This window comes from Motacilla alba, chromosome 1A, assembly GCF_015832195.1.
Source record: "Motacilla alba alba isolate MOTALB_02 chromosome 1A, Motacilla_alba_V1.0_pri, whole genome shotgun sequence".
NCBI classification, from domain to species: Eukaryota; Metazoa; Chordata; class Aves; order Passeriformes; family Motacillidae; genus Motacilla; species Motacilla alba.
The window spans coordinates 38,803,046-38,828,767 of NC_052031.1; the positions used below are offsets into that span (position 1 = coordinate 38,803,046).

At 36.1% G+C, this 25,722-nt stretch overlaps 1 protein-coding gene across 6 annotated transcripts in view; it reads left to right on the forward strand.

The window, feature by feature from the left end:
• Positions 1-25,722, forward strand: part of PTPRQ (protein tyrosine phosphatase receptor type Q) — a 128,440-nt gene that overhangs the window by 74,669 nt on the left and 28,049 nt on the right. For 5 of the 6 annotated variants that reach the window (XM_038154558.1, XM_038154561.1, XM_038154560.1 and 2 more), the window contains 10 exons: positions 1,714-2,046; positions 8,437-8,558; positions 12,213-12,399; positions 14,699-14,943; positions 15,553-15,619; positions 16,198-16,356; positions 17,557-17,779; positions 18,220-18,293; positions 23,683-23,782; positions 24,578-24,706. In XM_038154558.1, coding sequence (XP_038010486.1) covers positions 1,714-2,046; positions 8,437-8,558; positions 12,213-12,399; positions 14,699-14,943; positions 15,553-15,619; positions 16,198-16,356; positions 17,557-17,779; positions 18,220-18,293; positions 23,683-23,782; positions 24,578-24,706 — 1,639 coding nt within the window. Of the gene's footprint in view, positions 1-1,713; positions 2,047-8,436; positions 8,559-12,212; positions 12,400-14,698; positions 14,944-15,214; positions 15,485-15,552; positions 15,620-16,197; positions 16,357-17,556; positions 17,780-18,219; positions 18,294-23,682; positions 23,783-24,577; positions 24,707-25,722 lie in introns of those variants that run through there. The other variant, XM_038154564.1, reaches the window with a different exon arrangement.

Here is a 25,722-nt window from a genome sequence, read left to right on the forward strand (position 1 = left end):
AGAATTTTTTATGACAATATTGCAGTTATTTTTTTGAAAGGGAGTAAACTAAGTATTAGATCTCCAAATCTGAGCAAGCAAGAATGGTACTGCATGTTTTGATGTTTTTTACTAGTTTCTGTACTTCATGCTAATAGCAGCAGAGAAAAAAACACTTTAATTTTGATAGCATGGAGTATAATGATGAAAGTTGTCTTTAGCAAAGATTTTTTTAATATAGTTTGCTCTTGCTCTGTGTCTAGTTAGTGTGTAGCAAGATGGGAGCCTATGGGGCTGTTGCATGCTTGCTGTTGGGTACTTGTGCATGAGAGCTCACTGGAAGAACAGGGTTCTCTGCCTACTCCCTCTCCTGTAGACTCCACTGGCTTTGGGTTCATTTGAAGGGATTTTAATTTCTCAACATTTTCATCAACACAGCTTTGTCTGATTCAGAATTTATATTTCTTGTTAAACATCCATATTTAGTGGAGAAGTTTTATTACATTGTGATGATTTTAATAAACAAATTGTTGCAGGCAAAAGTAAAGATCAGATATTCCCCAAGGCTGAAAGAAAAGAAAAAGGAGTGTTTTCTCTTTCTTCCCCTTTCATCCATATTTAGTGGAGAAGTTTTATCTTATTATATTATGATGATTTTAATAAACAAATTGTTGCAGACAAAAGCAAAGATCAGATATTCCCCAAGGCTGAAAGAAAAGAAAAAGGAGTGTTTTCTCTTTCTTCCCTAGTAACGTTGGTCTGGGATCCTTTTCCTCTTTATGTAAGCCTTGGGACTTCTTCAGTTTCAGTTTGAGGATGTATCATGTGTTTTTCTTTTACCAGTGATACCTCTTCCCCCAAAGACTCTAAAGCACTCTTTAAAGCTATGTGCACACAATGATTTCTGAGCTGATTTTTTCTGCACAGTTTTTTGCCATAGAGAGTATTAGTATTATCTTACAGAGTCTTAGAGATAATATTAGCTTTCCCTATGACTATGTGATATAGCACAAAACCATATGTTGCAACTAGTCTGTGAAATCTGGGAGTACACTGCTGACTCAATATAGACAGGGTAAATGTGTGTACATGTATATGTATGTACATATATGCACTGCTTCTGTCTCATGGACATGAATATAACCTGCATATAAATAAATGGAAGCAAAGCCTGTTGGAAGTTTATTTTTTATCTTTTATTCATCTCTTTCTCCTAATGTTCTTGTAAAGTACTTCTGTATTGATACTTTTCATTCAGAAGGTGAAATGGGAGACTTAAACTTACCTTGATGTGCTGTGTGAGGATTTCATATGTTAGCAAGAGAGAGGGTGACACATGAGTATTTCTAAATGAGAGGTGAAGAATCCCAGTTAGAACCCACAGTAAAAGATGCTATGGATAGCACAGAAAAATAACTTTGTGAAATATCCCCTCCATTAGTTGAAACACAGCCCTAAAAGTAGCAGTAGAAATGTCACATCTCTCAAAACTGGTCCTACATCTCATGCCTGAAAGAATTTTTTTTTATTTCAAAAGCTAGAGTAAATGTATGCTACCTACATATGTACAGTGTGATTTATGCCACTGGAAATATTGCTTATTAAATATATGAAGCTGAATCTTGGTCTTTAGATATGCTTATTAAAATATGTTTTCAACAGTGGATAAAAGTTGTATAGTTGCAATCACTTTTCATTCAAATTAAGGTGTCTCACAAGTGTTTTAATCTGTAGTTCCTAGTGCTCCCAGGGATATTGTTTTTTCCAATGTGCAATCAACAAGTGTGACCTTGCATTGGAGATCACCAAAATCTGTCCTTGGCTACTTTCAAAACTACAAGATTACCACACAGCTACAATCCATCCACTGCAGTGACTGGGAGGCTATGGACTGTATTGAATATGAGATGCATCAGTATTTATATGAAAATGTCATGGATGACTGGATAGAAGACACAGTGTATGGACTGAAAAAATACAGATGGTACAGATTTGCTGTTGCTGCCAGTACAAGTGTTGGTTATGGCAGTTCTTCACCTTGGATTTCAACTCAAACCCTTCCTGGCTGTAAGTAAGGATGTCTGCCGTGTCTCATAATGCTATAACAATGTGATGTTCATCTAAATAACAAGAACGCTTGTTAGAAGTTATTTCTTCATAGACCTACAATACTGGTGAAGTAATAAGGATTTACAGCAACACTTGACCTTATATATATATATATATATATATATATATATATATATATATATATGACCTACAAGATATATCTATATAGATGTATAGATATACATCGTGTGGTAGGTAAACATACTTAACACTGACTGATATTTCAATGTATTTTGTGTAGTCTTTTATATTTACTGCTTACCCAACAGTATTTCAATCCTCAGCTGAACTGCACATGTAGACTTGGTAAGTCTGAATTTTTGCTAATATGAGTTATATGCCATTTTTCAATACAATTTCACCTGTGGGGTGTGCCAATGAAAAGAAGTATTTTTTAAATTCTTTGATGTAAAGTCTGTTCATTAGGTTGTAAAAATTTCCTGAAATGCTGTTGTGTGTTTTTGGCAATGGAATTTAAACAATAGTTTCTGAGGGATTAAGATTTCTTTCCAAAACCATATCCACCTACAGAGTTTACTAATCAGAGTAGCCATGTAACATGTACAGGATTGCCATGACACAGAGCTCTCATACCTCAGCTGGGGATTTAAGTTTCCAAGTAACAGAAGAGGTAGTTGTCATAAATAAGTCAGCACAAAATATTTGAGAGAAGGGGACATGAAACATAAATTATGTAGGCAGTTGGCATGGGAATATATGACGTTCCCTACCAGTCTGCAGCCATCCTAGGACACAGAATATCTGAGATCTGGCCTCTGTAGAACAACCGAGAACCACCATGGATTGCCTGACTTAATCACAGCTCTTTTAGTCATTTCCCCTTTCAAAGCAATAATAATCATCATCATCAGCAGCAGCAGCTACCTGGTACTTAAAGAGTTGTGTACCAAGGACTACTCAATGGTCCAGATATTTTCCTTGTCCCACTCATGTTTTTATGATCGTGTGATGTGTGGACACTGATAGTAAACATCATAACAGCCTGATTTTTTATAAAGCTCAGAAGTAGTCCTTTGGATTGAGAAGTGCTGGAATCAGCTGCAGAGTCATTCTCATGTGCACTTACTTTCTTTGTCCAGTGACTCATGGGGAAGCTCTGCCTGTAAATTAGTGCAACATTTTAAATTAAGGGGAAGGAAAAAACCCAACAAACCCAAATGGAGCAGAAAATAGATAACAGAAGTTCCGCACAACTTGAGCAACTCTTGAGCCAGCAGCTCTGGGGAGATTTCTTACTATTAAAATGATAGCACTCAGCTGCTGACATATCCAAATACTTTAAAAAAATTGTTGCTGAGTTTAAAAAAGTTAGGGATTTAAACTGGAATGGGAAGCAGATAATGAAAACACATACAATTGCATAGAGTTAGGATGCTTTTTATGATTTCCTATTCAGAGAGTGATGATTTGGTTTAAGAGAGAATTAGTTTCCTATCCAGTCGCACTGAGAAGATGCTAGTTCAAAATATAAACATCTCAATAGACTGCACAAGCCCTTTCCATGCTAATTCAGTGTCAATGTCAGCAGTAGGTCCTCTGTGTGTTCTGTTAGATAGTTTACAAGTAGTGGGTTTGAAGGTATAAAAGTTCCACCAGTTCTTCCAGCCCAAGTATCTGGGGCTGCTGACCTGTATCTGTGGTGATGGAAGTAGGCAGCAATGAATTTCCTGTGAGTTAGACTGGTGACACATCAGGAGATAAGCTGCCTGTAAAACACACCGCTGTGGAATCAAGGCAGCATGGGCACTATTCCAAATGTCATGTCTGGGCACTGGTCTTTTTCCTGGGGTAATGGCAATCAGCTGAGGAGGAAAAAAAAGACAAAGATGACATGACACATCTGGGTAGCCAGCTGGCAGCTCTGTTGTGCTTCAGCAGTGCTGGCAGCCTCCATGAGCTGATCTGGCTGATCTTTAGCAAGGGCAGGTTTCTAGGCACCTCATACTTTTCAAAGCCTAGTTTTTAGAATTACTGTTAAAAATCCCCTCAGTTCTGCTCTTTCTTTTGCAAAGGCTACAGCCTGTATCAGGAAAGAGAAATTCAGAATGCACCAAGCAGATTCGGCACTCTGGGCAGCCTCGTAACATGTATGCAGAAAACAGGTGTTGATCTCCCTCTCCTTTCCCTCATGAGCAGGGCCAAGCATCCTCTGGATTAGCCTGCTGATACACAGCCAATATACATGGTCTGTTAGGGCTTAAGAGTGCTTAGCTGCTATGTAAAATACCCTGAGTACCTAGCCCATAAAATCAATGGGGGTTGTGTTTGCACATTTGAGGGCAGAAGTTTAGCAGTTTCACTTGATTTTCAAGAAGTGCCTCTGTAAGACATTGTTTCTACCAAAGGTAAAGTTACCATTGTCGTGAAATAATAGTTAAAGGATTTTTTCTTCATAATTCATTGGGTTCTCAGAAATTTGTGTTTCTCTCAAGCCTAAATTAAATATTCAAGTATTATACTCAGGAAGTTATTCATTATCGTATTCAGGAGGAGCATATAAGGTGAAAACTGTTAGACTCATTTCCCAGAATATAAAGAGAAGAGACCTCAACAGCAGCAAAAATTACATTAAATAATTCCTAAATGTTTTTACAAGTTCTGGGATTTGATTGTTGGGCTAAAGCAGAAATACCTAATAATTCTGACTATCCAGGGAGTAAGGTGAGGATCTTAGCTGTTTCAGTTGTTCATTATGAAGAAAAATGTAAGGCTATAGGAATTATTTTCAAGATTCTTTAACTCATTTGCAAGTTTCAAACAAAAAATAATGGCAGTGCTCTGTACTGAGAGTGGTTATAGAGTTATTCTGTGAAAATATTATGGATTGTTAGTACAGCCCAGTTCTCACATCATACAGATAAACTACTCAGCCTTCCATCTTGCAGATTATCCTCACTGGAATTGTCTCACTGTCTCATAAGGTAGTGTGATGGCACCATTATTACTTAGCTGATTGATTGCCCAAGAGCCAAATCTGTTCTACAAGATTAAATATTTCCATCATAAGTTACATTTATATAGTTACCAGCTCAGAAGATCACAGTGTTGTGTCACAGTAAGGGAATGGGCAAGAAATGTTTTCCACAGCTATGGAAACTTTGTTCCCTCACACCTACACTTACCCCAAGTTTCACCATTACATTTAGGAGGAGAATAAGATTGACTGAACTTGCGTTTTCTGAGAGAAAAATAATCGTGGAGGGTCAGTGTTAGATGGAAAATGAATGACAGTGAGATCACTGACCTCATTTTGGATCTCATACAGTTACACAATGCAATGCTTTTTGGTAAACTGCCAAGTGCCCTAATGCCAGGATATACTGAGGTACAAAGGAAAATCCCAGATGTTCCAATGTCCCATGAAGGCCAGGACACACAAGCATGGGGCAGAGGGTTATGCTTCTCTTTTCAGCGCCTTCTTTCCCAGTCCCTGCTGATACCCAGTTGCTTGGTACTATTAAAGAAATGTTTCTGTGTGATGAAAAGTAATGAGATTTCATGTCTTGTTATGTGTTCTTTCTTCTGGAAAGCTTTGCCTGGGAGAGTGTGTTTCTCTTTGTTTGTTACAATTCCTCAAAAGTTAACATTTGAAAATAGTTATGGGCTAATATAACTGTTTAAAATTACATAAAAATAACACAGATGATTAAAAATTAAATAACTGAAGCACACACTTTATTTTTACTGGGAGAGGGGAAAAAAGGAGCTGATTCTAACCAAACTGGCAAGCATGAATTTCTGTAAGAAAACTGGAGTGTTCAGTCTTATTTTTGAAGATTATGCTAAATGATGGGCTATCCAGACTTATCTTCAAACTAGCACACTTAACTGCTGCCTTAGCATCAGGACACAGATGGATGGGAAAGATGACCCTGACCTCCATAAGACCCACATTCCTGTGCAAGGATAGAAGCATGATAATCAGGAAATGATGGTTATTAGTTACAGAAAATGCATTATTGAGAAAACCAGGAGAAAAGTGCTTATGAGAGGAAGTGATTGGATTATGGGGGAATGAGAGAATAAGACCAGGTCATTTCTCCAGAGTAAATTGCTGTGATTTATAAGAGAAAGGGGTTAGTGATATCATGGCTTCACACTGACCAGACTCATTTCACAAACAAACCTAAATCAGAATGCGGCAGTTATCAACTGAATCAAACACAGATTTAAAAAAGATGTTTTTTGTAAGACATAATACATGTCAGATACCTTTCATTTTCTGGTTTTCTCCCCAGTTATCCATGTAATTTCAGAAAATATTCCTATATTTCAGTATGATTTGATTAATGTCTGATATTTTACTTTGCAAAATGAAAATAAACCACGTATTAATATTTAGACGTACTTTCGACAAGTAACTTAAATATAGCATACTCAGTCAAAATTTTCTTGCAAATATCTACAAATACATAAACTGCATATGGAAATTAACCCTTTAAGTAACTGTGGACTGTAAAATTTGTAGATGAGATTATGCTTTAAAGTTATTTCACACCATCTAATGCATAACTGCAGAGTCCATTAGTTCTATTTAAAAACAATGGGAAATTGTCTTTGGAAACTTGGTTGGTTTGAAAACTAAGGCCCAAGAAGCTATATATATAATTTTATACTATTTTTCAGAAATTTCCTTTTGCAATGAAGCTGGTGTATATCATTGCCATAGTTACTGGAAGCATTGTTTACACTGAAAGACTGTTTGGTAACAAGGCTGACATGCATTACATGAAAAAAAAAAATTGTGCTTATTCTAATTTTCAGGGACAATGCTTGCCCTTGTATTTTGTATTATCTTTTGCTGCCCCCCACTTGACAGCCAGCCTTCTCTGAACACTCTCCTCTTTTACCACCCCTCATGTGCACTCACAGTTCATTCAGTTACACTCCATTCAGTTGTTCCATGCTCTTCAGTATTTTTGGGGACTGCTTCCAATGGTTGAATTTGATCCTGCCTATAAAGTCTTGTATATTCCTGCTAATCCCAGCACAGGAATCTAATTCCTGTATCCAACATCCTAAACTCATTTTAGCACCTTACCTAATCCCAAATATTTCTCCTTTTATTCTGTAATGATGGTGCCAAATTTTCACCTCCATAGTGCAAAATTTTATTATTTTCCTCATTAATATTTCACACATAACTGCAACAGCTACATACTTCTTTCCAGGTTCTTTTCCTTTTCCTACCCTATGTTCTTCCTGAAGAACTAAGTAGCCTTATACACCCTCCAAGTTTTTTGCTTATTTAGCCCTCTATCCTACTGATTAATAGTGGCAAAGTACATATTTATATGTTAATCTGTTTGAGAAAAGAGACTGCATCTTCTGATTAGCATAGGCATGATCGCTTTAGTAATTTTTTATAATATACTGTTGACTGATATGGATATTTTTGTTGTAATTGAAAAGAAGGCACCATGAAGTCAAGTTCTGGAAATATGTACAAATACATTTTTCTTTTTTAACAGTCTGTTCAGTGATACTTTCCACAGTTGTCTTTTTTTTGTAGTACATCCAAAAAACAAGGCACCCTGGAGCCAAGTTCTGTGATTACCTACAAATCTCTTGTCATTCTACTCCAAATTTCATTTTCCTGAAATTTAAATGATTATTTTGAGAAAACAATACCATTTGCTGAGAATTGCTGAGTTGTTATTATGATTTCATTAATTTCTTGTTCATTAATAAGAAATAACTAGGTTAATTCACATATCCCCTCAACAAATGGAAATTTTAGGGAAATCTCATTTGTTAATGTGATCATTCTTGCCCTCTTGCAATTCTTACCACTTCTTTTGTTTGGGTTTTCTGTATTTTCTAAACAAGCTAAGAATAAATCAAAAGGAAATGTAGAAAATTATTTCTACTTCTACTTTCTGATACTACTGGTAATTTTTTTCTAGCATGCAGAATTTGATATATTTTCACAATTTTTTGTTCTTGGAATGATTCATTTGACATAAACAAATATATTATGCTTGTCTATTTGTATAAATATTTGCATATATTATGCTTGTGTAATACTTATAAAGAGCTTGTTATTAAATAACCTATAATCTCAATTTAAAATGAAGTCATAGGCAGTCCATACTCTAGAAAAATTGTAGTGGTTATAATGAAAGATGTATTTCTAATCACATGGTGTTACTTGCATATACAAAAAGATAAAATTTATAGTTATTTAAGCAGTGTGTAATCTTAATTGTGAGATAAAGTTTTACTTTCAAACTTCTACTGGCCATTAAAATTATACTGCCCAGTAGTATAAATATTTTATGTGCACTTTGTCGGCCATGATTCACATACACTTTTTTTTCCCTACAGCTCCAGATGGTCCTCCAGAAAATGTGACTGTTTTAGCTACATCTCCTCACAGTATTAATGTCACCTGGAGTGAACCTGCCATCATTACGGGACCAACGAGCTACCTCATAGATGTTACCTCAGTAAGGCAGCCCTGTTTTACTCAGTGGTTATACAAATGTTTGGGGCTATCAATACCACAGCAATAGAAGTTGCAGGGAAGACATAAGTGGGTTTAGAACCATTTAATTGTGTCTATTTCCACAGAAATTCCAGATAATAATTAATTGTACATTTATTAATTTATTAATGTGAGATAAATTAATTGGTTCATATTTAAAAATGTGCTAATAAGACGTCTTGGAGGAAAAAAAGTGTATCTATAAATGTACACAGGAGAACAGTGGCTGAGCTTTGTGGCAGCCACAATTTACCATAATTGCTTTTTCTTCTTCAAAGGAAGGAAAGGTTCATCACAGTGATTTTACAAACCAAAGTGGAGAGCCTAGCAAAAGGAAATTACTTGTACAAAGTTACACAGCACCAGAGGGCAAACTTTAAAGTCAAGCTAGATTTCCCACTTTGCACTTGGTGCTCTGTCTATCAGATTAGCTTTATTTTGGTAGCGCAGTAATAACACTTCTTTCTCCTTGATCTTTATAATCAAAAAAAGCTGACATAAGAGAATAACTCTGGTGGCTTTTCTCTTTTCATCCTCTACTGCAGTTACAAAACTCCTTAAACCCACCATTAATAAACCATATTTCCTGCCCTCTGGCAAGATAGGCATCTTTCTAAGTTCAAGCCTATGAGATGTAGCATGTAGGTTCCATGTTCTGCCAGGAATTATACAGACAGGGCTGTAAGTGAAAATAGGAAGTAGCTTACCAGATGTTACCTAGGAAAAGTTACTGTTTAAAGTTTCAAAATTTTTGAATCATTCTGTTAGATAGTAGGAAAAAAAATTAAAGTCCACTTCAAACTATTTAAGGCCTTTAAACAGAAAGTTAAGTTTTCTGAGACAAGAGTAAGACTATGTGTGTATATTTAATTCTTCTGAATCTGTCATAAGAATTACAGATCTGCTAATATATTAATGCTGAGCTATTTCTGCAATCAGAATGTCTAAGGAGATCAGTAAAAAATACCAAATATTTTTGAACTACTCAGAAAAGTTACAAGAGAGAGTAATGTGTAGTCCTGTAATTTTATCTTCCTCTAAGTTCATTGTGCAACATGCAGAGAGAAATCTGCTCAGTTTGGAACATGCTTACTGCAGCAATAGAATGGCAGGATGAAGGATGTATGACAAGGGGAGGATTACAGGGGTGATTGCTTGGCCCAAGGGGTAGGTCACTAAAAACTAGCAAGTTTTATTTCCTCTCTAATAAAGTTAGAGAAGACTTCTAGTAAAAAATTCCTGTCATTTTTGACTAAACAGCATTTTAGTGCATCAGCAGGAAAACATTTCATGGTTTTTATAAAAATGTTTGGTTTTTTTTAATTCCATTTTCAAAGCTTGAATTTTTTGGGATTTAGTATTTTATCAATTTTCATTTAAACAATTTCCTCTCTTTCTGATAATTCAAAAATTATAAATGATATCATCTCAATCTACGCTCTAAAAATATTATCAATACCTTATCAATAGAAATTATAATAAAACTCCTGAAGGAAGATGATCTGTGGAATGTTCTGTGTGGACTTGCCAGCAATTGAAAGGAACTTTAAAAACTGTTAAAAATCTTGAGTTTGGAGGACCAGTTTTGTTTTTACAAAGTGAATTTTTTGGGTTTTTTAGAAGTATATTTCAGATAAGCAGGTTTATGTTGATGGATTCCCTGTAATTAGATGTTCTCTGTCTAATGACTGGCACTACAGGTGCCAGCTCTGGAGAATTTTAGTAGACAAACCTATTCCCTCCTAAAGACCAGTAAAGCTGTCCCAGTCTTTTTCAGTGAAGTTTTTAGTATATATTTTATTGTCCCAGTGGGAAAGTTTTATGAAGACTCCAGATTCCATGAACTTTCAGTATGTATAACTTTACTCATTCTTGTTCTCAACTGAGTATCTTTAAATATTTATAAAAATAGCATCATAGAACAGAATAATTCAGATTTCTCCTCTGTTATACACTAAAAGTTAATAATTAGTATTCATAACTGAATAGGAATATTATGATTCTGCTTAAATTACTAGGATGTGCCTTGCAGCTTTAAGGATCAGAAAAGCTAAAAACTACTCCATTATTTTTCCTCCTAGTCATATTTTAGTTTGTCATACTATAATTCTGAATAGGTACTTCTGAATAAAATCTTCTTGGAAATAGGTAAGGAAAATGGAACTTAACCATTAAAATTCATGGAGAATAAAAAGACATTTAATGATGTAGTGCTGTGATTGTACTTTAGCTGTTGGATAAACATTTATATGCCAGATTTTTGACAGTCAGAAAGAAGAAAATGTTTCAGCTCTTGATGGCCATCCCAGGAAATGAATGTCTCTGTAATTCATCAGAAAGTTTAGTTCAGGTTAATTCTCAGTGGGGATATATGCCTATCTGTCAAATAAATGATATGCTTGAGCTGTTCTAATGTTTTATCAGCTGCATTTAATACAGATTTTGTTCAGTGGGAAAACTACTGTACAGCTACCTAATTCTCTTTTCAAATTACACACTGAAGAAACAATAATAAAAACATCATTAACTGAAGCAGTGGGAATATACATAAATACAATTTTGTAATTGATACTCCATGAAACACTAGAAAAGCACCCATTTTTTCCTTTTTCTTATTTTTGAAGATACCCTTAGAAGTGATTAATTGGATATAAAGTCCAACACAGAAGATTTTTCTACAGAACTACAGATTACTTGAGATGTAAAGATGAGAGGTATCCACAGTGTAATTCAACATGTAGCCTGCTCTAACACAGAAAGAAGTGTACCTAAAGTATTCATCAAAAATTATTCACTGTCTTTTTCATACAGTATCCAGCGCTCAGCAACCCTCAATATATTATTTTAGCTTATAACTAAATTAGTAGTCATGGTTTTAGTTACATTTTTAGGTACATCAATGCAGATTGTGTAGTTTTTAATTCTAGTTGGTTTTTGTGCAAGAAAGTTTGACTTATTTGTATTTTTGTGAACACTGTAAACAGTAGGTTATCTTCAATTTATTAACATCCTTTGTTATATTTTAAAGTTATTACTAGGTCTCCTATAGTCCACCCATTTTTAGAATGAACCTTAAAGCTTTCCAGGTTTTCTGCTGGGAGAATTAATCCTTCCCAACTCTCTCATAAAAAAGAGCTTCTAGTAAAATATCCAAAGAAGAATTGCACTTTCTGCTGCTGTATCAACATTATATATTGCTGTTCAACTTTCTAATTGTATTCCAAACATTCTTCTGATATATAGATGCTCATCTTCTGGATCTTTGCTTAGTTTGATGCCTGTTTGAGGTCACTATAATTGCCCTGGCCCAGTGTCTCCAAATTGGTTCTTGTTTGCTTGGTGTGAGACAGCACCAACCATAGAGCCCATTCCTTTAACTACAAACCATATGAAGTGCCAGAAAGGCAGCACATGGGTTAGATGGGAGTGTATTCCCCAGCACAGCTTTGTACACTTGGTATCCAGAGACTCCTTGTGAGCCCTTCTATATAACTACTTAGGGAAGTGGAAGAATAAAACTTAAATAAGATATTTAAATAATAATTTCCTGCTTTTGCTCTTTCAAGCCTAGTAACAACTTTTCTTTTTTTTTTTTTTTTTTTACTGGTTTTTGCAGGTGGATAATGACAACTATAAGGCTCAGTTTTTGAAGACAAATGAGGAGGATAAAATCTTAGAAATTTCTGATTTGAAAGCATTTACGAGGTATTGTGTAGTGATCATTGCCTTTACGGGGGATGTTAATGCTGCACTCCTAGAAGGCAAGGCCAGTTCCCCTGTAATTGTCTCCACTTTTGAAGCAGGTTTGTAAATTTTTTCTACTTTATACAGATCAAAATTCACTGTTGTTCTTTAATTTGACAAATACATGAGGACTTTGAACACAAGTTGGGCTTTTAATACAGACTTGTCCTCACAATATTTTTTCTTTAGTATTTAAAAAGGCGTCAGATAACAAAAAGGGGTGGTTATAAATACTAAGATTTACCTTCAGTTACGCTGGGATCCTATCTTGCTCCATGTAAAATTTGGGTGTGTGGAACACAGCCAACCAGATTACTTCTATGGCCAATGAAGAGAGAGGTTGTATCTATGCATTAGCATGTATATATGAGATACCTGTCTTAGCAGCAGGGATGACTCCTTTGTGGAGGTACCTGTTAAGATACTACTGAAAACTTCATACAACATCCTTGGTTTTGGTGCAAAATTTAAACATAAAAAATTAAGGGAAGTGAATCCTACCATTTACAAGTGGTATCTGTGCAGACTTGAGGATATTATCTGTGTATTTTCTGTGGAAGGAAGTTGGTAGTGAAGGCCCGTAAGAAACTCTGTTTGAGTTAACTGTTCCACAGATTCTAAACCATCTGGAGAATGAGCTAGATATTACAGTGACAAAAGTAGATGATCCTTTTAAGTTAGTCAGAGAAATAAAACTGAGAGATGAGATGTCAAAGAAAAGTAGACAGCATTTGCATTTGTTTGGAAAATTATAAATAGTACGAAAATATAAATATGTACATGGGGAAGATTTAGTCCCAACTGTACATACAGAGATTGTGGTTATGCCCTGTCTACTGTCTTTTCTGTCTTTCAATTGTTCTCCATTGTTTAAACAAACAAACAAGCAAAACACTAAAAATATTTTCTTAAGAGGTATTGAAGTCTTGTTTCATTCTAACTAATTATCATCTGTGCATAAAGCATAATTACCTTATCTCTAGAGGGTGTGCTGCAGAACAACTTTTTAGTTACATACTCAGGTTAATGTCAGATTTAAATGTACTACACAGTAATTTTATTTATCATTTATCTTTCCTTTGATGTATGAAAATCCAAGGCCCCTATGTATATGTATATGTATATGTATATGTATATGTATATGTATATGTATATGTATATGTATATGTATATGTGTATGTGTATGTGTATATATATATGTATATGTATATGTGTAGATATCTCCAATGCTTTAAATAAGATAAATTCTAAGGATTTCATTACCTATTTCTATCCCTGGAAGATGATATGCTTTTTTGCTGTGGAAAAAGATTAAACTATGTGGTAGCTGGGTCTATTCTGAGACAGACAGCATCCTGTGGTGCCCTTTCTGGTAGCCCTTTTCCTTATGTAAATATGTGATACATTAGGAGGTGCAGTAACTTTAGAGAGGAACAGGGTTTTTTTTCCCTGTCATTTCATCTGGTTTGTACAGCTTAGCATACAGCTTAGTTAGGACCAGTTGACACAGACTTACTCCAGAGGAGCCTCAGTAAGCATTTGTTGGCTGGTATAAAAAACCTGGGAAATAGGACAATTGCATCTAAATCCTTGGCTGAGGGAATGTGTTTACCTTCTGCTGCTTGATTTCGCTATTTAGAGGTCACACCACACACTTGTCTGCTCAGGTAGAGCAATAAATATTAACCTGCCTGGAAAGAATGTTACAGCCTTTTCTTTCAGATAGGGACATTGGGAAAATGATTTATACCTTTGCCGTCTTAAGAATAAGCTACTGGAATTGGCATTTGACAAGACACTGTCTCCAGGAAAAATGCACTTTGTGCTTGTGTCTGGGCATCAGTCGGTGGAAAAATTTTCCTAAAGATTTAGTTGTGATAAGCAGAGATTCTTAGGAGCACAGTGGATTGTTTATGTGTTGGGAGGGAGCTTTCTGTTAACAGAGGAATACTCTGCTGTTTTCAGAAAGGAATATTTACAGACTCTTGCTTGTCAGCTTGTGTAAGGATTTGTCAGCCCCAGATGTGTTTCAAGGTATAATGATGCTTTCAGGCCTTTTAAATAGAAAATCAGAAAAAAAATTCTGTGTAGCAACTACTGAGTGTTATCTAATCATTATTTTAAAAGTTTGTAGCATTCAGTGCCATCATTAGGAAAAGGATTTCAGTAGATATTTGACTTTTTTGTGTTTATGAATATTTGCATATGCAATAAGTATTTGAGAATTTTTAATACAACCCAGAAAATATCAATGAAATAATACTGATATACAAAAAATATAATTTTAATTTTTCAGGTTTTACTCTAATCATAATAGTAGTAAACTAATTAAGTGGGTCATTGCAATATTTATTTCAGTGCCTGAAGACCCACCTAACAACATAACTTTCCAGAAGATACCAGATGAAGTAACAAAATTCCAAGTAACATTTGTGCCACCATCTGAACCAAATGGAAATATACAAGTGTATCAAGCTATGGTTTACAATGAAGATGACCCTGCTGCCATCCAGATCCACAACCTTAGTGTCATTGAAAAAAAAGATCAGTCAGTCACTGCCATGATAGAAGGACTAAAAGGAGGACATACCTATAATGTCAGCGTAAGAACTGATACATTTGGGCCGGGGGGGGGGAAGTATTTATTTTTCTTTGATATAAGTGTGAGATTAGTTTGAAACTTTGGCTGAATATGAGATTTTCATGCCAAGAATGTTAGCTGGGGTGCAAAGTCTGCGGGACAAGGGGACCAATGAACAGGATAGAGCGAGTGGGAGCAGGATGCATCACTAGTCTGGATGACCAGTTAATGTAGCAGGGCAATTTATGACACATAGTCACAAGCACAAGACTAAATTTGTCTCTTAATTCCAGTACTGGCATTGCTCATTGGACATGAAAAGTCCAGTTCTGCAAGGGGAGCTTGCTAGAAGTATGTGCATGAAGTACTTTCAAACAGTCAGAGACTGGGACATGGGAGGAGGAAAGATCATCCTTTAAGTGAACTTGCTTACACCTTTTTTAAGAGCTACATTATAAGCAATGAAGTGTTACCACACTTAGGATTTCAAAGCAATATAAAGTAAGTTCTAGCCTGGTGCGAATGACAAAAGGAGTGTTTCAGCATTTATTGTTGCTACAGATGTATCCAGAATTGGCCAATATGAAGCTATTACAATACTCATTAAAACAAATGTTTGTGTTTTTTTAAGGTGTATGCAATTAACGGTGCTGGTGCAGGGCCAAAAATTCAATTGAAAATAACCATGGATATCAAAGGTATGTCCCATAAAGTACGCTGTATCTGAAATCTCTATAAATTCTGAAGAAATTGCTGTTCCACCTGTGATTACACATCTGTGTGCCTTGAGCTAGTATTTCGGGGCTACATAATGTAGGAACAGGAATGTATAATTGATCCCATTGAATTGTAGTGTTCAGTTTTGCTGATCATTTGCTGTTTGTATCAGAATCATACTGTCGAGCACATGCAGACTCTCTGAAATGATCATATCAAGTTCAATATTTTAGTTACCATCAGCAAACAGTTTAGAATATGACATAGGAATAGCTAAGTATGCAGTATCACAGTTGTCAAAATAAACAAAGTCATTGATTTATATTAATTGAAAAATTAAAACTCACCCTTTTGAATTGTTTTTCTTTTAATTGAAAATTATATACATAGGCATTTATCAGAATATAGTTTTTAGAGGCGTAAGACGTAAGTAGAACATTAAGTCGCCCCTGAAAATATGCTGGAGATTTTTTTCATAACTCAGCTGTGTGCCTGACCAATGCACCTCCAATGAAAATATTGTAAAACAGAACTCTGTGGTATCTTTTCTTAAAAACAGAACCTCCAAGGCCCAAAAAGAAACCAGCACCAGTTTATGATACCAATGGAGCATTACTCGTCACAGCTACAACAATTACAATCAGAATGCCAATATGTTATTACAGTGATGATCATGGCCCTATCAAGAAGATACAAGTTCTTGTAGTGGAAGCTGGAGGTAGAGTTTAATAAATTCCCTTGAAAACTGTTTTCAGGTTCAGGCTGTTTGTCTTTTTAATTTGTTTCTTGGATTTTAGTAATTTCATTTTAGAAGACAGACAACAAAGTCACTTCTGCTGTGGCAACAGCACTAAGGGCACACAATACCTGTGGGCTGGGTACTGGATTCTGGGAATGCTTTCCAGTGAAGTGTCTACCATGCTGTTTGAAGGCACCAATATTACTCAGTTGCTAATTTTATCACTATAGTTCTTTATTTTCTGTTTCCTTGAAAACTACCCCGACATTTTACATTTGTGAGTATAAATAAATATGAGACTTTTGGGATTTGGCAAGGTTATTCTTATGTTGCTATTAGTATTGCCTGTAAAAGAATGCAGCCGTGTGCAGTGGATATTTCCATTTCATTATGGGGGCAGAGAGTTATATAAATCCCCTCTGCACACTGTGGGTAAGAATGTTTATTCCCTTGTATGGGCTGATGAACATTCACTCATGTGAACAGTGCTGTGAAACATTTTGAGTAATTACTTACCAATGTGAGTGGGAGTTTTATGATAGGACATCTCATGGTCAGGCTTATTTTACCTAAGAAAGACAGACTTCAGGTATTTTATTACTTTATTTTATTTGGTTTCAAAGTATAGAAGTAAAGTATGCACATTAAATGAATGCACCTTGAGTGTCTCACCATTTTCTGAATTTTGAATTTTTTCACTAATCCTAATGACATTTAGTTCATAACTATTGCAGTGAAGATTCTCTTGAACTGAAGGATAAACAAATACCATGCTAAGCAACATTGTGAAGATTTTTTTCATTAGCTGCTGGGTACTATCCACATATGGAAATCTAGTCATTTAATTATGAAATAATCCTTTGCTAGCTAGCTAGCCATGCTCAGTTTCAAAGTCGAGTGTTTTGCACAAGTAATATACTCTACAGGCAGAACTGCTGTGTGAAATTGCCCCACAAATTTACTAGATGTGATTTATTCGGCTTACTCAGAGTTAACAAAACATGTATAGTGTGGATAGTAAGGAAATCAGAGTTTAAGTGCAAATTAAGTTATAGACTTATTTGTGCTAATTGCACCAAAAGCATGCTAGGCTCTTAAAAATAATTTCCAGTGTAACTTCTTTAATTGCAGTCTAGTTAGAATGCAAATTGTATCTATTATTTCTTTTCTTGACAATAGCTCAGCATGACGGGAATGTAACCAAGTGGCATGATGCCTACTTCAACAGACCAAGGCCATATTTTACAAATGAAGGCTTTCCAAACCCACCATGCACAGAAGGAAAAGAAGATCTGAGTGGGAAAGAAGAGATATATGTCATAGGTGCTGATACTACATGTCTGATATCAGGCAGTCAAGACAAAATATGCAATGGCCCACTGAAACCAAGGAGGCAGTACCTGTAAGTACATTTGTCTCCATGTTTGCACAAGACAAAGATTTAACTGCAATATAGGATTATGCAAACACTCAAAACATACAGTTAAATTAGAAAAGGAGGAAAAGTGATCATCATATGTATCTAATTTTTTTTTTGGCTGAGCATAGATATGGGAGACAATTTTTTTACAAAATTTTCAAGCAAAAGAAGATGTTTATTGAGTTCTTAAATTAAATAAATCCAAACTCAAGATAAGTAATTCACATTGGGTTTTTTTATACATTCAAGATTTTGACACTGAGTTCTTGGTGTCTGCCATAATGTCACTTTTGAGGGTGAATAATGATTTAAAATTATGTTATACTAAACTTAAATATATTCTTTTACTTTTTAAGTGAAACTATATTTAAGAAAATGCACATAAACTTTATTTCATTACTTTTCCTGGTTTTCTTTCACAGATTTAAGTTCAGAGCAACTAACATTAAAGGGCAGTTTACAGATTCTGACTATTCTGACCCTGTCAAAACATTGGGTAAGAAGACTGTAATTTACCAAATTATTTCTCTATTTCTAAAATATACATAATTCCATGTTTCTTTTTAATACAGTGGTTTCTATGAAGTCAATAATCTCCATGTTTTTGGATGTAGTTTAACTGAAATATATCCATTGCTTTGTATGTCCTTTTGAGGTAGTCAAGGAATTCTACAGTCAAGACTGTTAAATGAAGAGGCAATATTGACAGTTTGTTTGCAGAGATTCAATTATACCAATAAAAATGTTGCCAGGATAGTTCATCTTGTTTGGCAAACTGCCAGTAGCTGTCCTGTTTGTGCTGTTTCCTTCTGTGTTGGATGTAGAACAAGTACTGGATGCATGACAAATCGGCTGGGTGGCCTGGCCCAAAGGTGGTTAAATGGAGTTCATCCGGCTGGCAGCTGGTCCCTAGTGAATTCCCCAGGGCCCAGTATTTGGCCAGTCCTGTTTAATGTCCCTGTTGATAACCTGGCTGAGGGAATCTAGGACACCCTCAGTCAGTTTGCAGGTAACACCAAGTTCAGCAGGAGTGTTGATCTGCTGGAGGGCAGGAAGGCTCTGCAGAGGGGTCTGGACAGGCTGGATCGATGGGCCAAGGACAACTGGATGAGGTTCAACAGGGCAAATACTGAGTCCTGCACTTGGGTCACCCTGTACAGTGGAATAAGCTGGGGACAGAGTGGCTGGAATGATGCCCAAGGGGTAAAGGACCTGGGGGTGCTGGTCAACAGCAGCCTAACACAAACCAGTGTGTGCCCAGGTGGCCAAGAAGGCCAATGACATCCTGGCCTGTGTCAGGAATAGCGTGGCCAGCAGGACCAGGGACAAGGATTGTCTCCCTTGTGCTTGGCACTCGAGTGAGGCCGAGGTATGAGGCCACACCTCAAGTCCTGTGTCCAGTTCTGAGCTCCTCAGTACAAAAAACATTGAGGTGCTGGAGCGTGTTCAGGGAAAGGCAATGGAGCTGATGAAGGGTCAGGAGCACAGGGCCTGTGAGGAGCAGCTGAGGGAGCTGGGGTCATTTAGGCTGGAGAAAGGGAAGATCAGGAGAGACCTTATCACTCTCTACCTGAAAGAAGGTTTTGGCAAGGTAGGTATCAGTCTCTCCTCCCAGGTAACAATCAATAGGACAAGAGGAAATGTGGTGACAAGGGAGGCTTAGATCAGATACAAGGGAGAATTTCTTCACAGAAATAGCGTTAAGCATTTTAACAGGCTGCCCAGGAAAGTGGTAGTCACCATCCTTGGAGGTATTCAAAAGATGTGTAGTTATGGCACTTAGAGATAGGATTTGTGGTGGCCTTGGCAGTGCTGGGTTAGGAGTAGGACTTGATAATCTTAAAGGTCTTCTCCAATCTAAATGATTCTATTATTATATTCCAGTGAGCTTAATGGCAGGTCATTTGAGGGCATGACCCTTTAGCCCCTTCATCCTTTGGATTTAGACAAAGCTCCATATGAATTAATAAATTAATATCGTCTAATAGAATCCATCTGGTTCTCAAGTCACTAGCAAATAGACCAGCAGTTATTTGGTTGGAAATCAAACATAATTCCTTCTTGGCCAAGTTGATATACCCCCAAAACTGGGAATGACATCTCTTGCAGCAGATTGCAATAAGATCTGTAAGTTCTTTTGATATATTTGTAAGTCAAACACTTACTTAACTCAGCCTTAGCCCTGACTTTCTGAAAATGGATATCAAGACAACTGGATGAATACCCAGAAGAATTTTAGTGGGCACATATTTTTCATTTGGCATTCATCTTCTGTGATATGAGCTTCCTTATTCATCTAATCCATTTTAGGAATTTGTTACATGATCTGATACTGAAGACCATGAAATGCTAATTCATTACCTGAATATTCTGAAAGGATCTGGCACTATTTCTCCAGACCAGAATGCTTTGGAAAGTGCAACATAAAAGTTGTCTTTATATGTTCTGATTTAAAAAGTTTTTAGCAAATAAAACAAATATTTTTCCCAGGAAGGGAAAGATAGTGTGTCCAATCAGGGGAAACAAATTTACTGGAAATGAGTCCAACTGCATCCAGTCCTCTGGGCAATTTTCTCCTTTCTAACAGAATTATCTGCAATATTTAGTGGCAGGCAGATAGTGTAATTCCTTGCCTTATGCATTGTTACTGAAAACTTGCGACATTTTCTACCTTGTACACGATAAATAAGCAAGATCTGTTCGTATGTTGAATAAAATGTAAGAGGGGAAAAAAACAAAACAGGGATAAATTCCCCAAATATGAGGAGATATGGGTCTCCTCATACCCATCCAATGCCTTCTGTGCCAAACTTTAACATCAAGCACTGCTTTTTAAGACCAGACTACAGCATACTTTTGTCTGGTCTTAGCTTCTAAATTTCAGAATAATTCCATTTTGTGTGGAATAGATATTCAAAAGCTCTTTGCATGCTTTCTTACAAGTGTTGGGAAATCAACACCAAGTTGATGTATCACAAGTGATGCAGGTACTTCAGTTGAATGGTCCTGAAGACAGAACACTCTTGAGACACATGGCAGGAGGAACCTTGCCCAAGAATTTCCTTAGAGAACGTATTTGGTTATAGGAACTTCCAGCTTGCTCTAGAAATAAAACTCAGAAAGCATGCCAAAAAGTCAGCTTTTATAAATCGTTGCAACCCAATTACTTCTACTGCACTCATAATATCAGCCACTCTCCAGGAGAAATTTATACTGCCTGAAATCCAAATTGCAATTTGATTTTAAATCAGTTAGCTTCTTTAGTAATAATCTCTGAAATCGGTAGGTTTCCAACATTACACTTCCATTTTATTAGCTGAAACATTATTTTTAATTCTGGCAGACGTATTCATAGCAGTTAAAAAAATCCTACATTACTCTGGTTTCTAAATCTACTGATATAAAAGATCTTTGATCTGGAAAATCAGCAACTTAATCTTTTGGTGCAATTTAATATTATGTGTTTGAAGCAGAAAAAAATATGGAAAATCTTGAGAAAGGGTTTTGTGAGACATGTCAGATGCTCTTGTAGATAATAGGAATTTTGTTAGAGAAGAATACTGAAGCAGAAGTCATGGAAATATACAGATGCAGTAATGTTTTTTAATTATAGTAAAGGATACATTTTAATAGGACGCACCCACCCAATCATATTTGGTGTACCACAGCCTTCCTCTTGACCTGGAGAGGTGGAGTTTCTTCTTCACAATCCATGACTCTTATTGCAAAGTTATTGTCCATGCTATGATGAAAGGTCAGCATTTTTCCATGAGATAATTAAGGTACAGTGATAAATACTGTTTAAACTTGTAATATATTAAGGCAGCTTGTAACCTTTTTGTAAACTCCGATGGTTCGGTAAATCACTGTGGGGCACCTGGTATTCTGTGTAAATGTACCTTTTCCATGGTAAATATAAAGCTGATAAGACAGAAATAATCAAAATTGTATTTTATTATTGCAATTTTTTATCATCATGTATTGAGTGCAGCACTTCAGAATTATACATCATGATATTCTCTATTTTGTCTCCTTTTCCATGCCCATGATTATCTCTACACACATGCCTACAGAAATATGTTTAGTCCTCCCCTGTTGCAAAGAAGCATGAGAAAATGTGGGTTTTTTAATTCTTGGTTGACCTTCTACCAGCAATGTTTTGTTTGTTTGATAACATCTGCATTTTTTAGATTAGTGTTAATTGTGCATTTTAACATAAACTTCAATGTTCAGTGCAAAATAGATAGAACTTTTGTTGAGGTTTCTTTGGATATTTTTCTCTTCTTTCACATTGGTAATACTTTTGCTGTGTCACAGTGAAAAGTGAGTGGCAGGAACTTTTTCATTCCTTTTCTCATTGAAACATTTTTGTCTGTACTTGCTTTTTCATTCCATTACCTTAAATTAATATTAAATTTTTTCTTACCTTGTAATGTCCAGTGTTGCATCTAAAATTTTACTAATGCAGGGGAAGGATTGTTTCGGGTGTTTTTCAAACTATACTGAATTCTGTTGTCTGTCACTTCATCCAGGCCTGATATTGCTTATTCATGTTTGTGTCAGTCTACAATAATCTCACACTTTCTTCTGATGAATTTCTATCTGGCCTACTGTTTCCTATTCTGATTATTCTGATTATTCCTGCCTACACGTAGAACCATGCACTTGTTCTTACAAAAGTTCATTCCACTGCTTTAAGGTGACTTCTTCAGATAAATCAGGATCATTTTGAAATGATCCTGTGAACATTTTAATCACATTCTCTTGTGTACATCAGTCCAGATCATCTGCAATATACTCTCAAATCCAAAAATCACAAAGCCAAGACTACGGTGTTTTCCAGTGTTTCCAGTAGGAAGGATGTCATTCCTTGTCTGGGGAATAGTTTCATATGGCAAGAAGCAGGACATTTTCTCCTTCTCCTTGAGACTAAACAGGAGCTAAGTTTTTCTACAGTGGACCAGCCAGTGGAGGTGAATGTCAATGAAAGAGGCCAGAACCAGCAGTAGAATTCCCTTGCTTTCTCTTATTTTCACTGTTGCCTAAGAGAAAAAGAGGGTGAGTTTCATTTTAAGTACAGGATTACAGGAAGGGTGGGAAATTCAATGAGTCCCAGAAATTTACCATTATAGAAGTTCAGAAAGAGGCCTAGAAACTACTCATCTAAATAGTTTATCAATTTCTGAATGAGCTTTCATTTTCACCTGGAAGGACTGATTAGAATCTACAACTTTAGAACTAACACCTTTGCTTTTCTATCTTATCGGCCTTTATGATTACTTTTGACCTACTCCTCGTGGTTATTCCTAACAATATCACCAATTCTCACATAAACCAGGAGAATGAGTTGATGGTCAGTTAGGCAGATTTATCCAGAAAGTTCAGATCTCATCACTAGTTCAGTTCTTTCAGCACCCTTAAAATATCTCTAAAAATAGTATGTTTTACCTTGTGTCTGTAAGTAGCAGCTGCAAGTCTCATTGCTTTAGAGTTGTGTCTCCCTTTTCCACTTGAGGAGCTGGAGCAGTCCTGCACAGAGACTGAGGCAGGAGCTGAACTCAGGCCAGTGTTCAGACTGATGGTACTGCAGTATAGACTGACCTTAACCTGCTCAGCAGGTCAAACTGAAAAACACCAGGCAACACCTACAATACAGCTGTATTAAAATAATGTGTTGGATAGATCAGCAATGCTTAGGAACCCTTCCATAAACTCTTTCTGGTTTTGTTATACTTTCTGAAGCAGCTCTTCAACAAACATAAAATGGGTGCAGTTATACAGAGACTGAAAGGGTCTGTCTTTCATTATTCCCTAATTTCATATTGTCAGAAATTTTAAAATTCCAAAGAATCCATGATATTTTAGCTTTCCACTCTCTGTTGCAGGTGAAGGAGCGACAGGAAGATCTGTAGAAGTTGTCCTTGCTGTAACTTTGTGTATATTTTCAGTTGTTCTTTTGGTGGCTGCAGTATATGCTTTTGCAAGGTGAGATTTATATATCCTTGCCATAGCTAGATTGAAAACACTCAAAAATGGTTTAAAGAAGAGTTTAAACAGTCCTATAAGTGCAACTAATCTGTAATTACAAAATGTATTGATTTTTGGTTGGGTGGTTTTTTTTGGGTTTTTTTTTATGTAGAACTTTAGGGAGAGACTCAAAAAGAATTTGGTCTAGTGAGGGTAACCTCCATAGATGAAAAAATCCAACTTCTCCAGAGGGTACATCAGAGTGGTAGCCTTTCTTAACCTTTCAGAGCCACTTCTCTATTGACAGGTCAAAGTGTCAGCTGGTTGTAGTTATTGTGATGGCTAATACTATCTACAGCTGGGTATGAACTAAATACTTGCAATTATATTTTCGGTCTTCCTAATAAATTTATCAGTTAAATACATTGAGTTCTCACATGGAAAACACAAATTGACTTTTAATTCAAATAGTGAACAGAATATCCATGTAAAGAAGCAGGTTGTATACTGCACACATGATGCTAGTTTTCTTATTCATCAGTTCTGTTTTTACTCAGCTGTATTATTCAGGCATTACCCAAGAATTTTTGTAGGAAAACAAAAAGAATACAGCATTAGATTCTTTCTTCCAAATTTTAGACAACATAAATTCAATATTTGACTAAATTGCAGTGTTAGAAGGGGGACAAAAATAAAGGCCAAGGAAGGAATCCTGGCACCTGTTTATCAGTTTCAGCTTGTCAAATCAAAGTATTAACATAAGTGTCCTTAAATATTTTGCATGTGTATTTTTCACTGTTATTTTCCATTTAGAATTCGGCAAAAACAAAAAGAGGGAGGCACATACTCCCCACGAGATGCTGAAATTATTGACACGAAATTCAAACTGGATCAGCTGATCACAGTGGCCGACCTGGAGCTGAAGGATGAGAGATTTACACGGTAAGCATACTCCTTAGGCAAAACAGTAGTCCAAAGGGTCTGTAGCCATGACCCCTTTCTGACCTTTGCTTGTTTGGAAGTGTTTGTGCTGTTCTTATTTACACAGGTCACTGAGATCCTTTTTCAAAGAATGACCTCCATCCTCAAGACACTTCTCACTAGCTTTTAGAAAATCACTTAATCTTAAGCTCTTTTTACAACAAGATAAAAAAATCTAAGTGCAAATCACTGTTTAAGTGTTAGCCAAAGAAGGGTTACATTTTTTAAACATGCAGAATTTCTGTTCTGAGTGTTTTTAATGACCCAATTTTGTTTAGGCTGCAAACTTACACAAGCTTTCTGAAAAAGCCAGACTCCTAGAAGTCCCTGACAACGATTTCAAGAACAAATCTGTCATTGTTTAATTGACATTTTGAAAGCATTTGTCTTTTTTGAAATAGGGATTGGCATAACATCTGGGTTTCTGTGGAGCTCAGCACACTGGCTCTCCTAACATCTACTCATTTCAGATGCATGCAGAAATTCACATTTTGTACCTGACAAGAAATCTTGTCACAGATATTTATCAAACAAACTGCTTTTTGACTGCCAGAAATGTTGCTATTACTCAAAAAATAAATATAATGGCGATTATCAATAATATGTGACATCCAACTGTGTTAGAAATATTTGGTGAACATTCTTCACCTGCCTGTATTTTCCCTGCTGTCTCACAAATGAAACACTGTGGTAGGCAGTCTCCTAAAATAGTCTTGCCCTAGTAGCCAAATATCCTCCTGTTGCAGACTAGGAATAGCTGGAAGATGAAAGGTTGTAGCTGTTGACCTGGGGTTTTTGTGTATGTCTGTGTGTGGTACAGAGTAAGTTGATTGCATGTACAAACCTGTTCAAAATAGAGCACACAAGAATGGCTGCTGGTAACAGATGAGAAAACATACTGGGCATCATCTGGAACTCATTGACGTAAGGGCTGGGCTATGTCCTGTGCAGGGCACTTGCTCAGATAGCAGGATTTA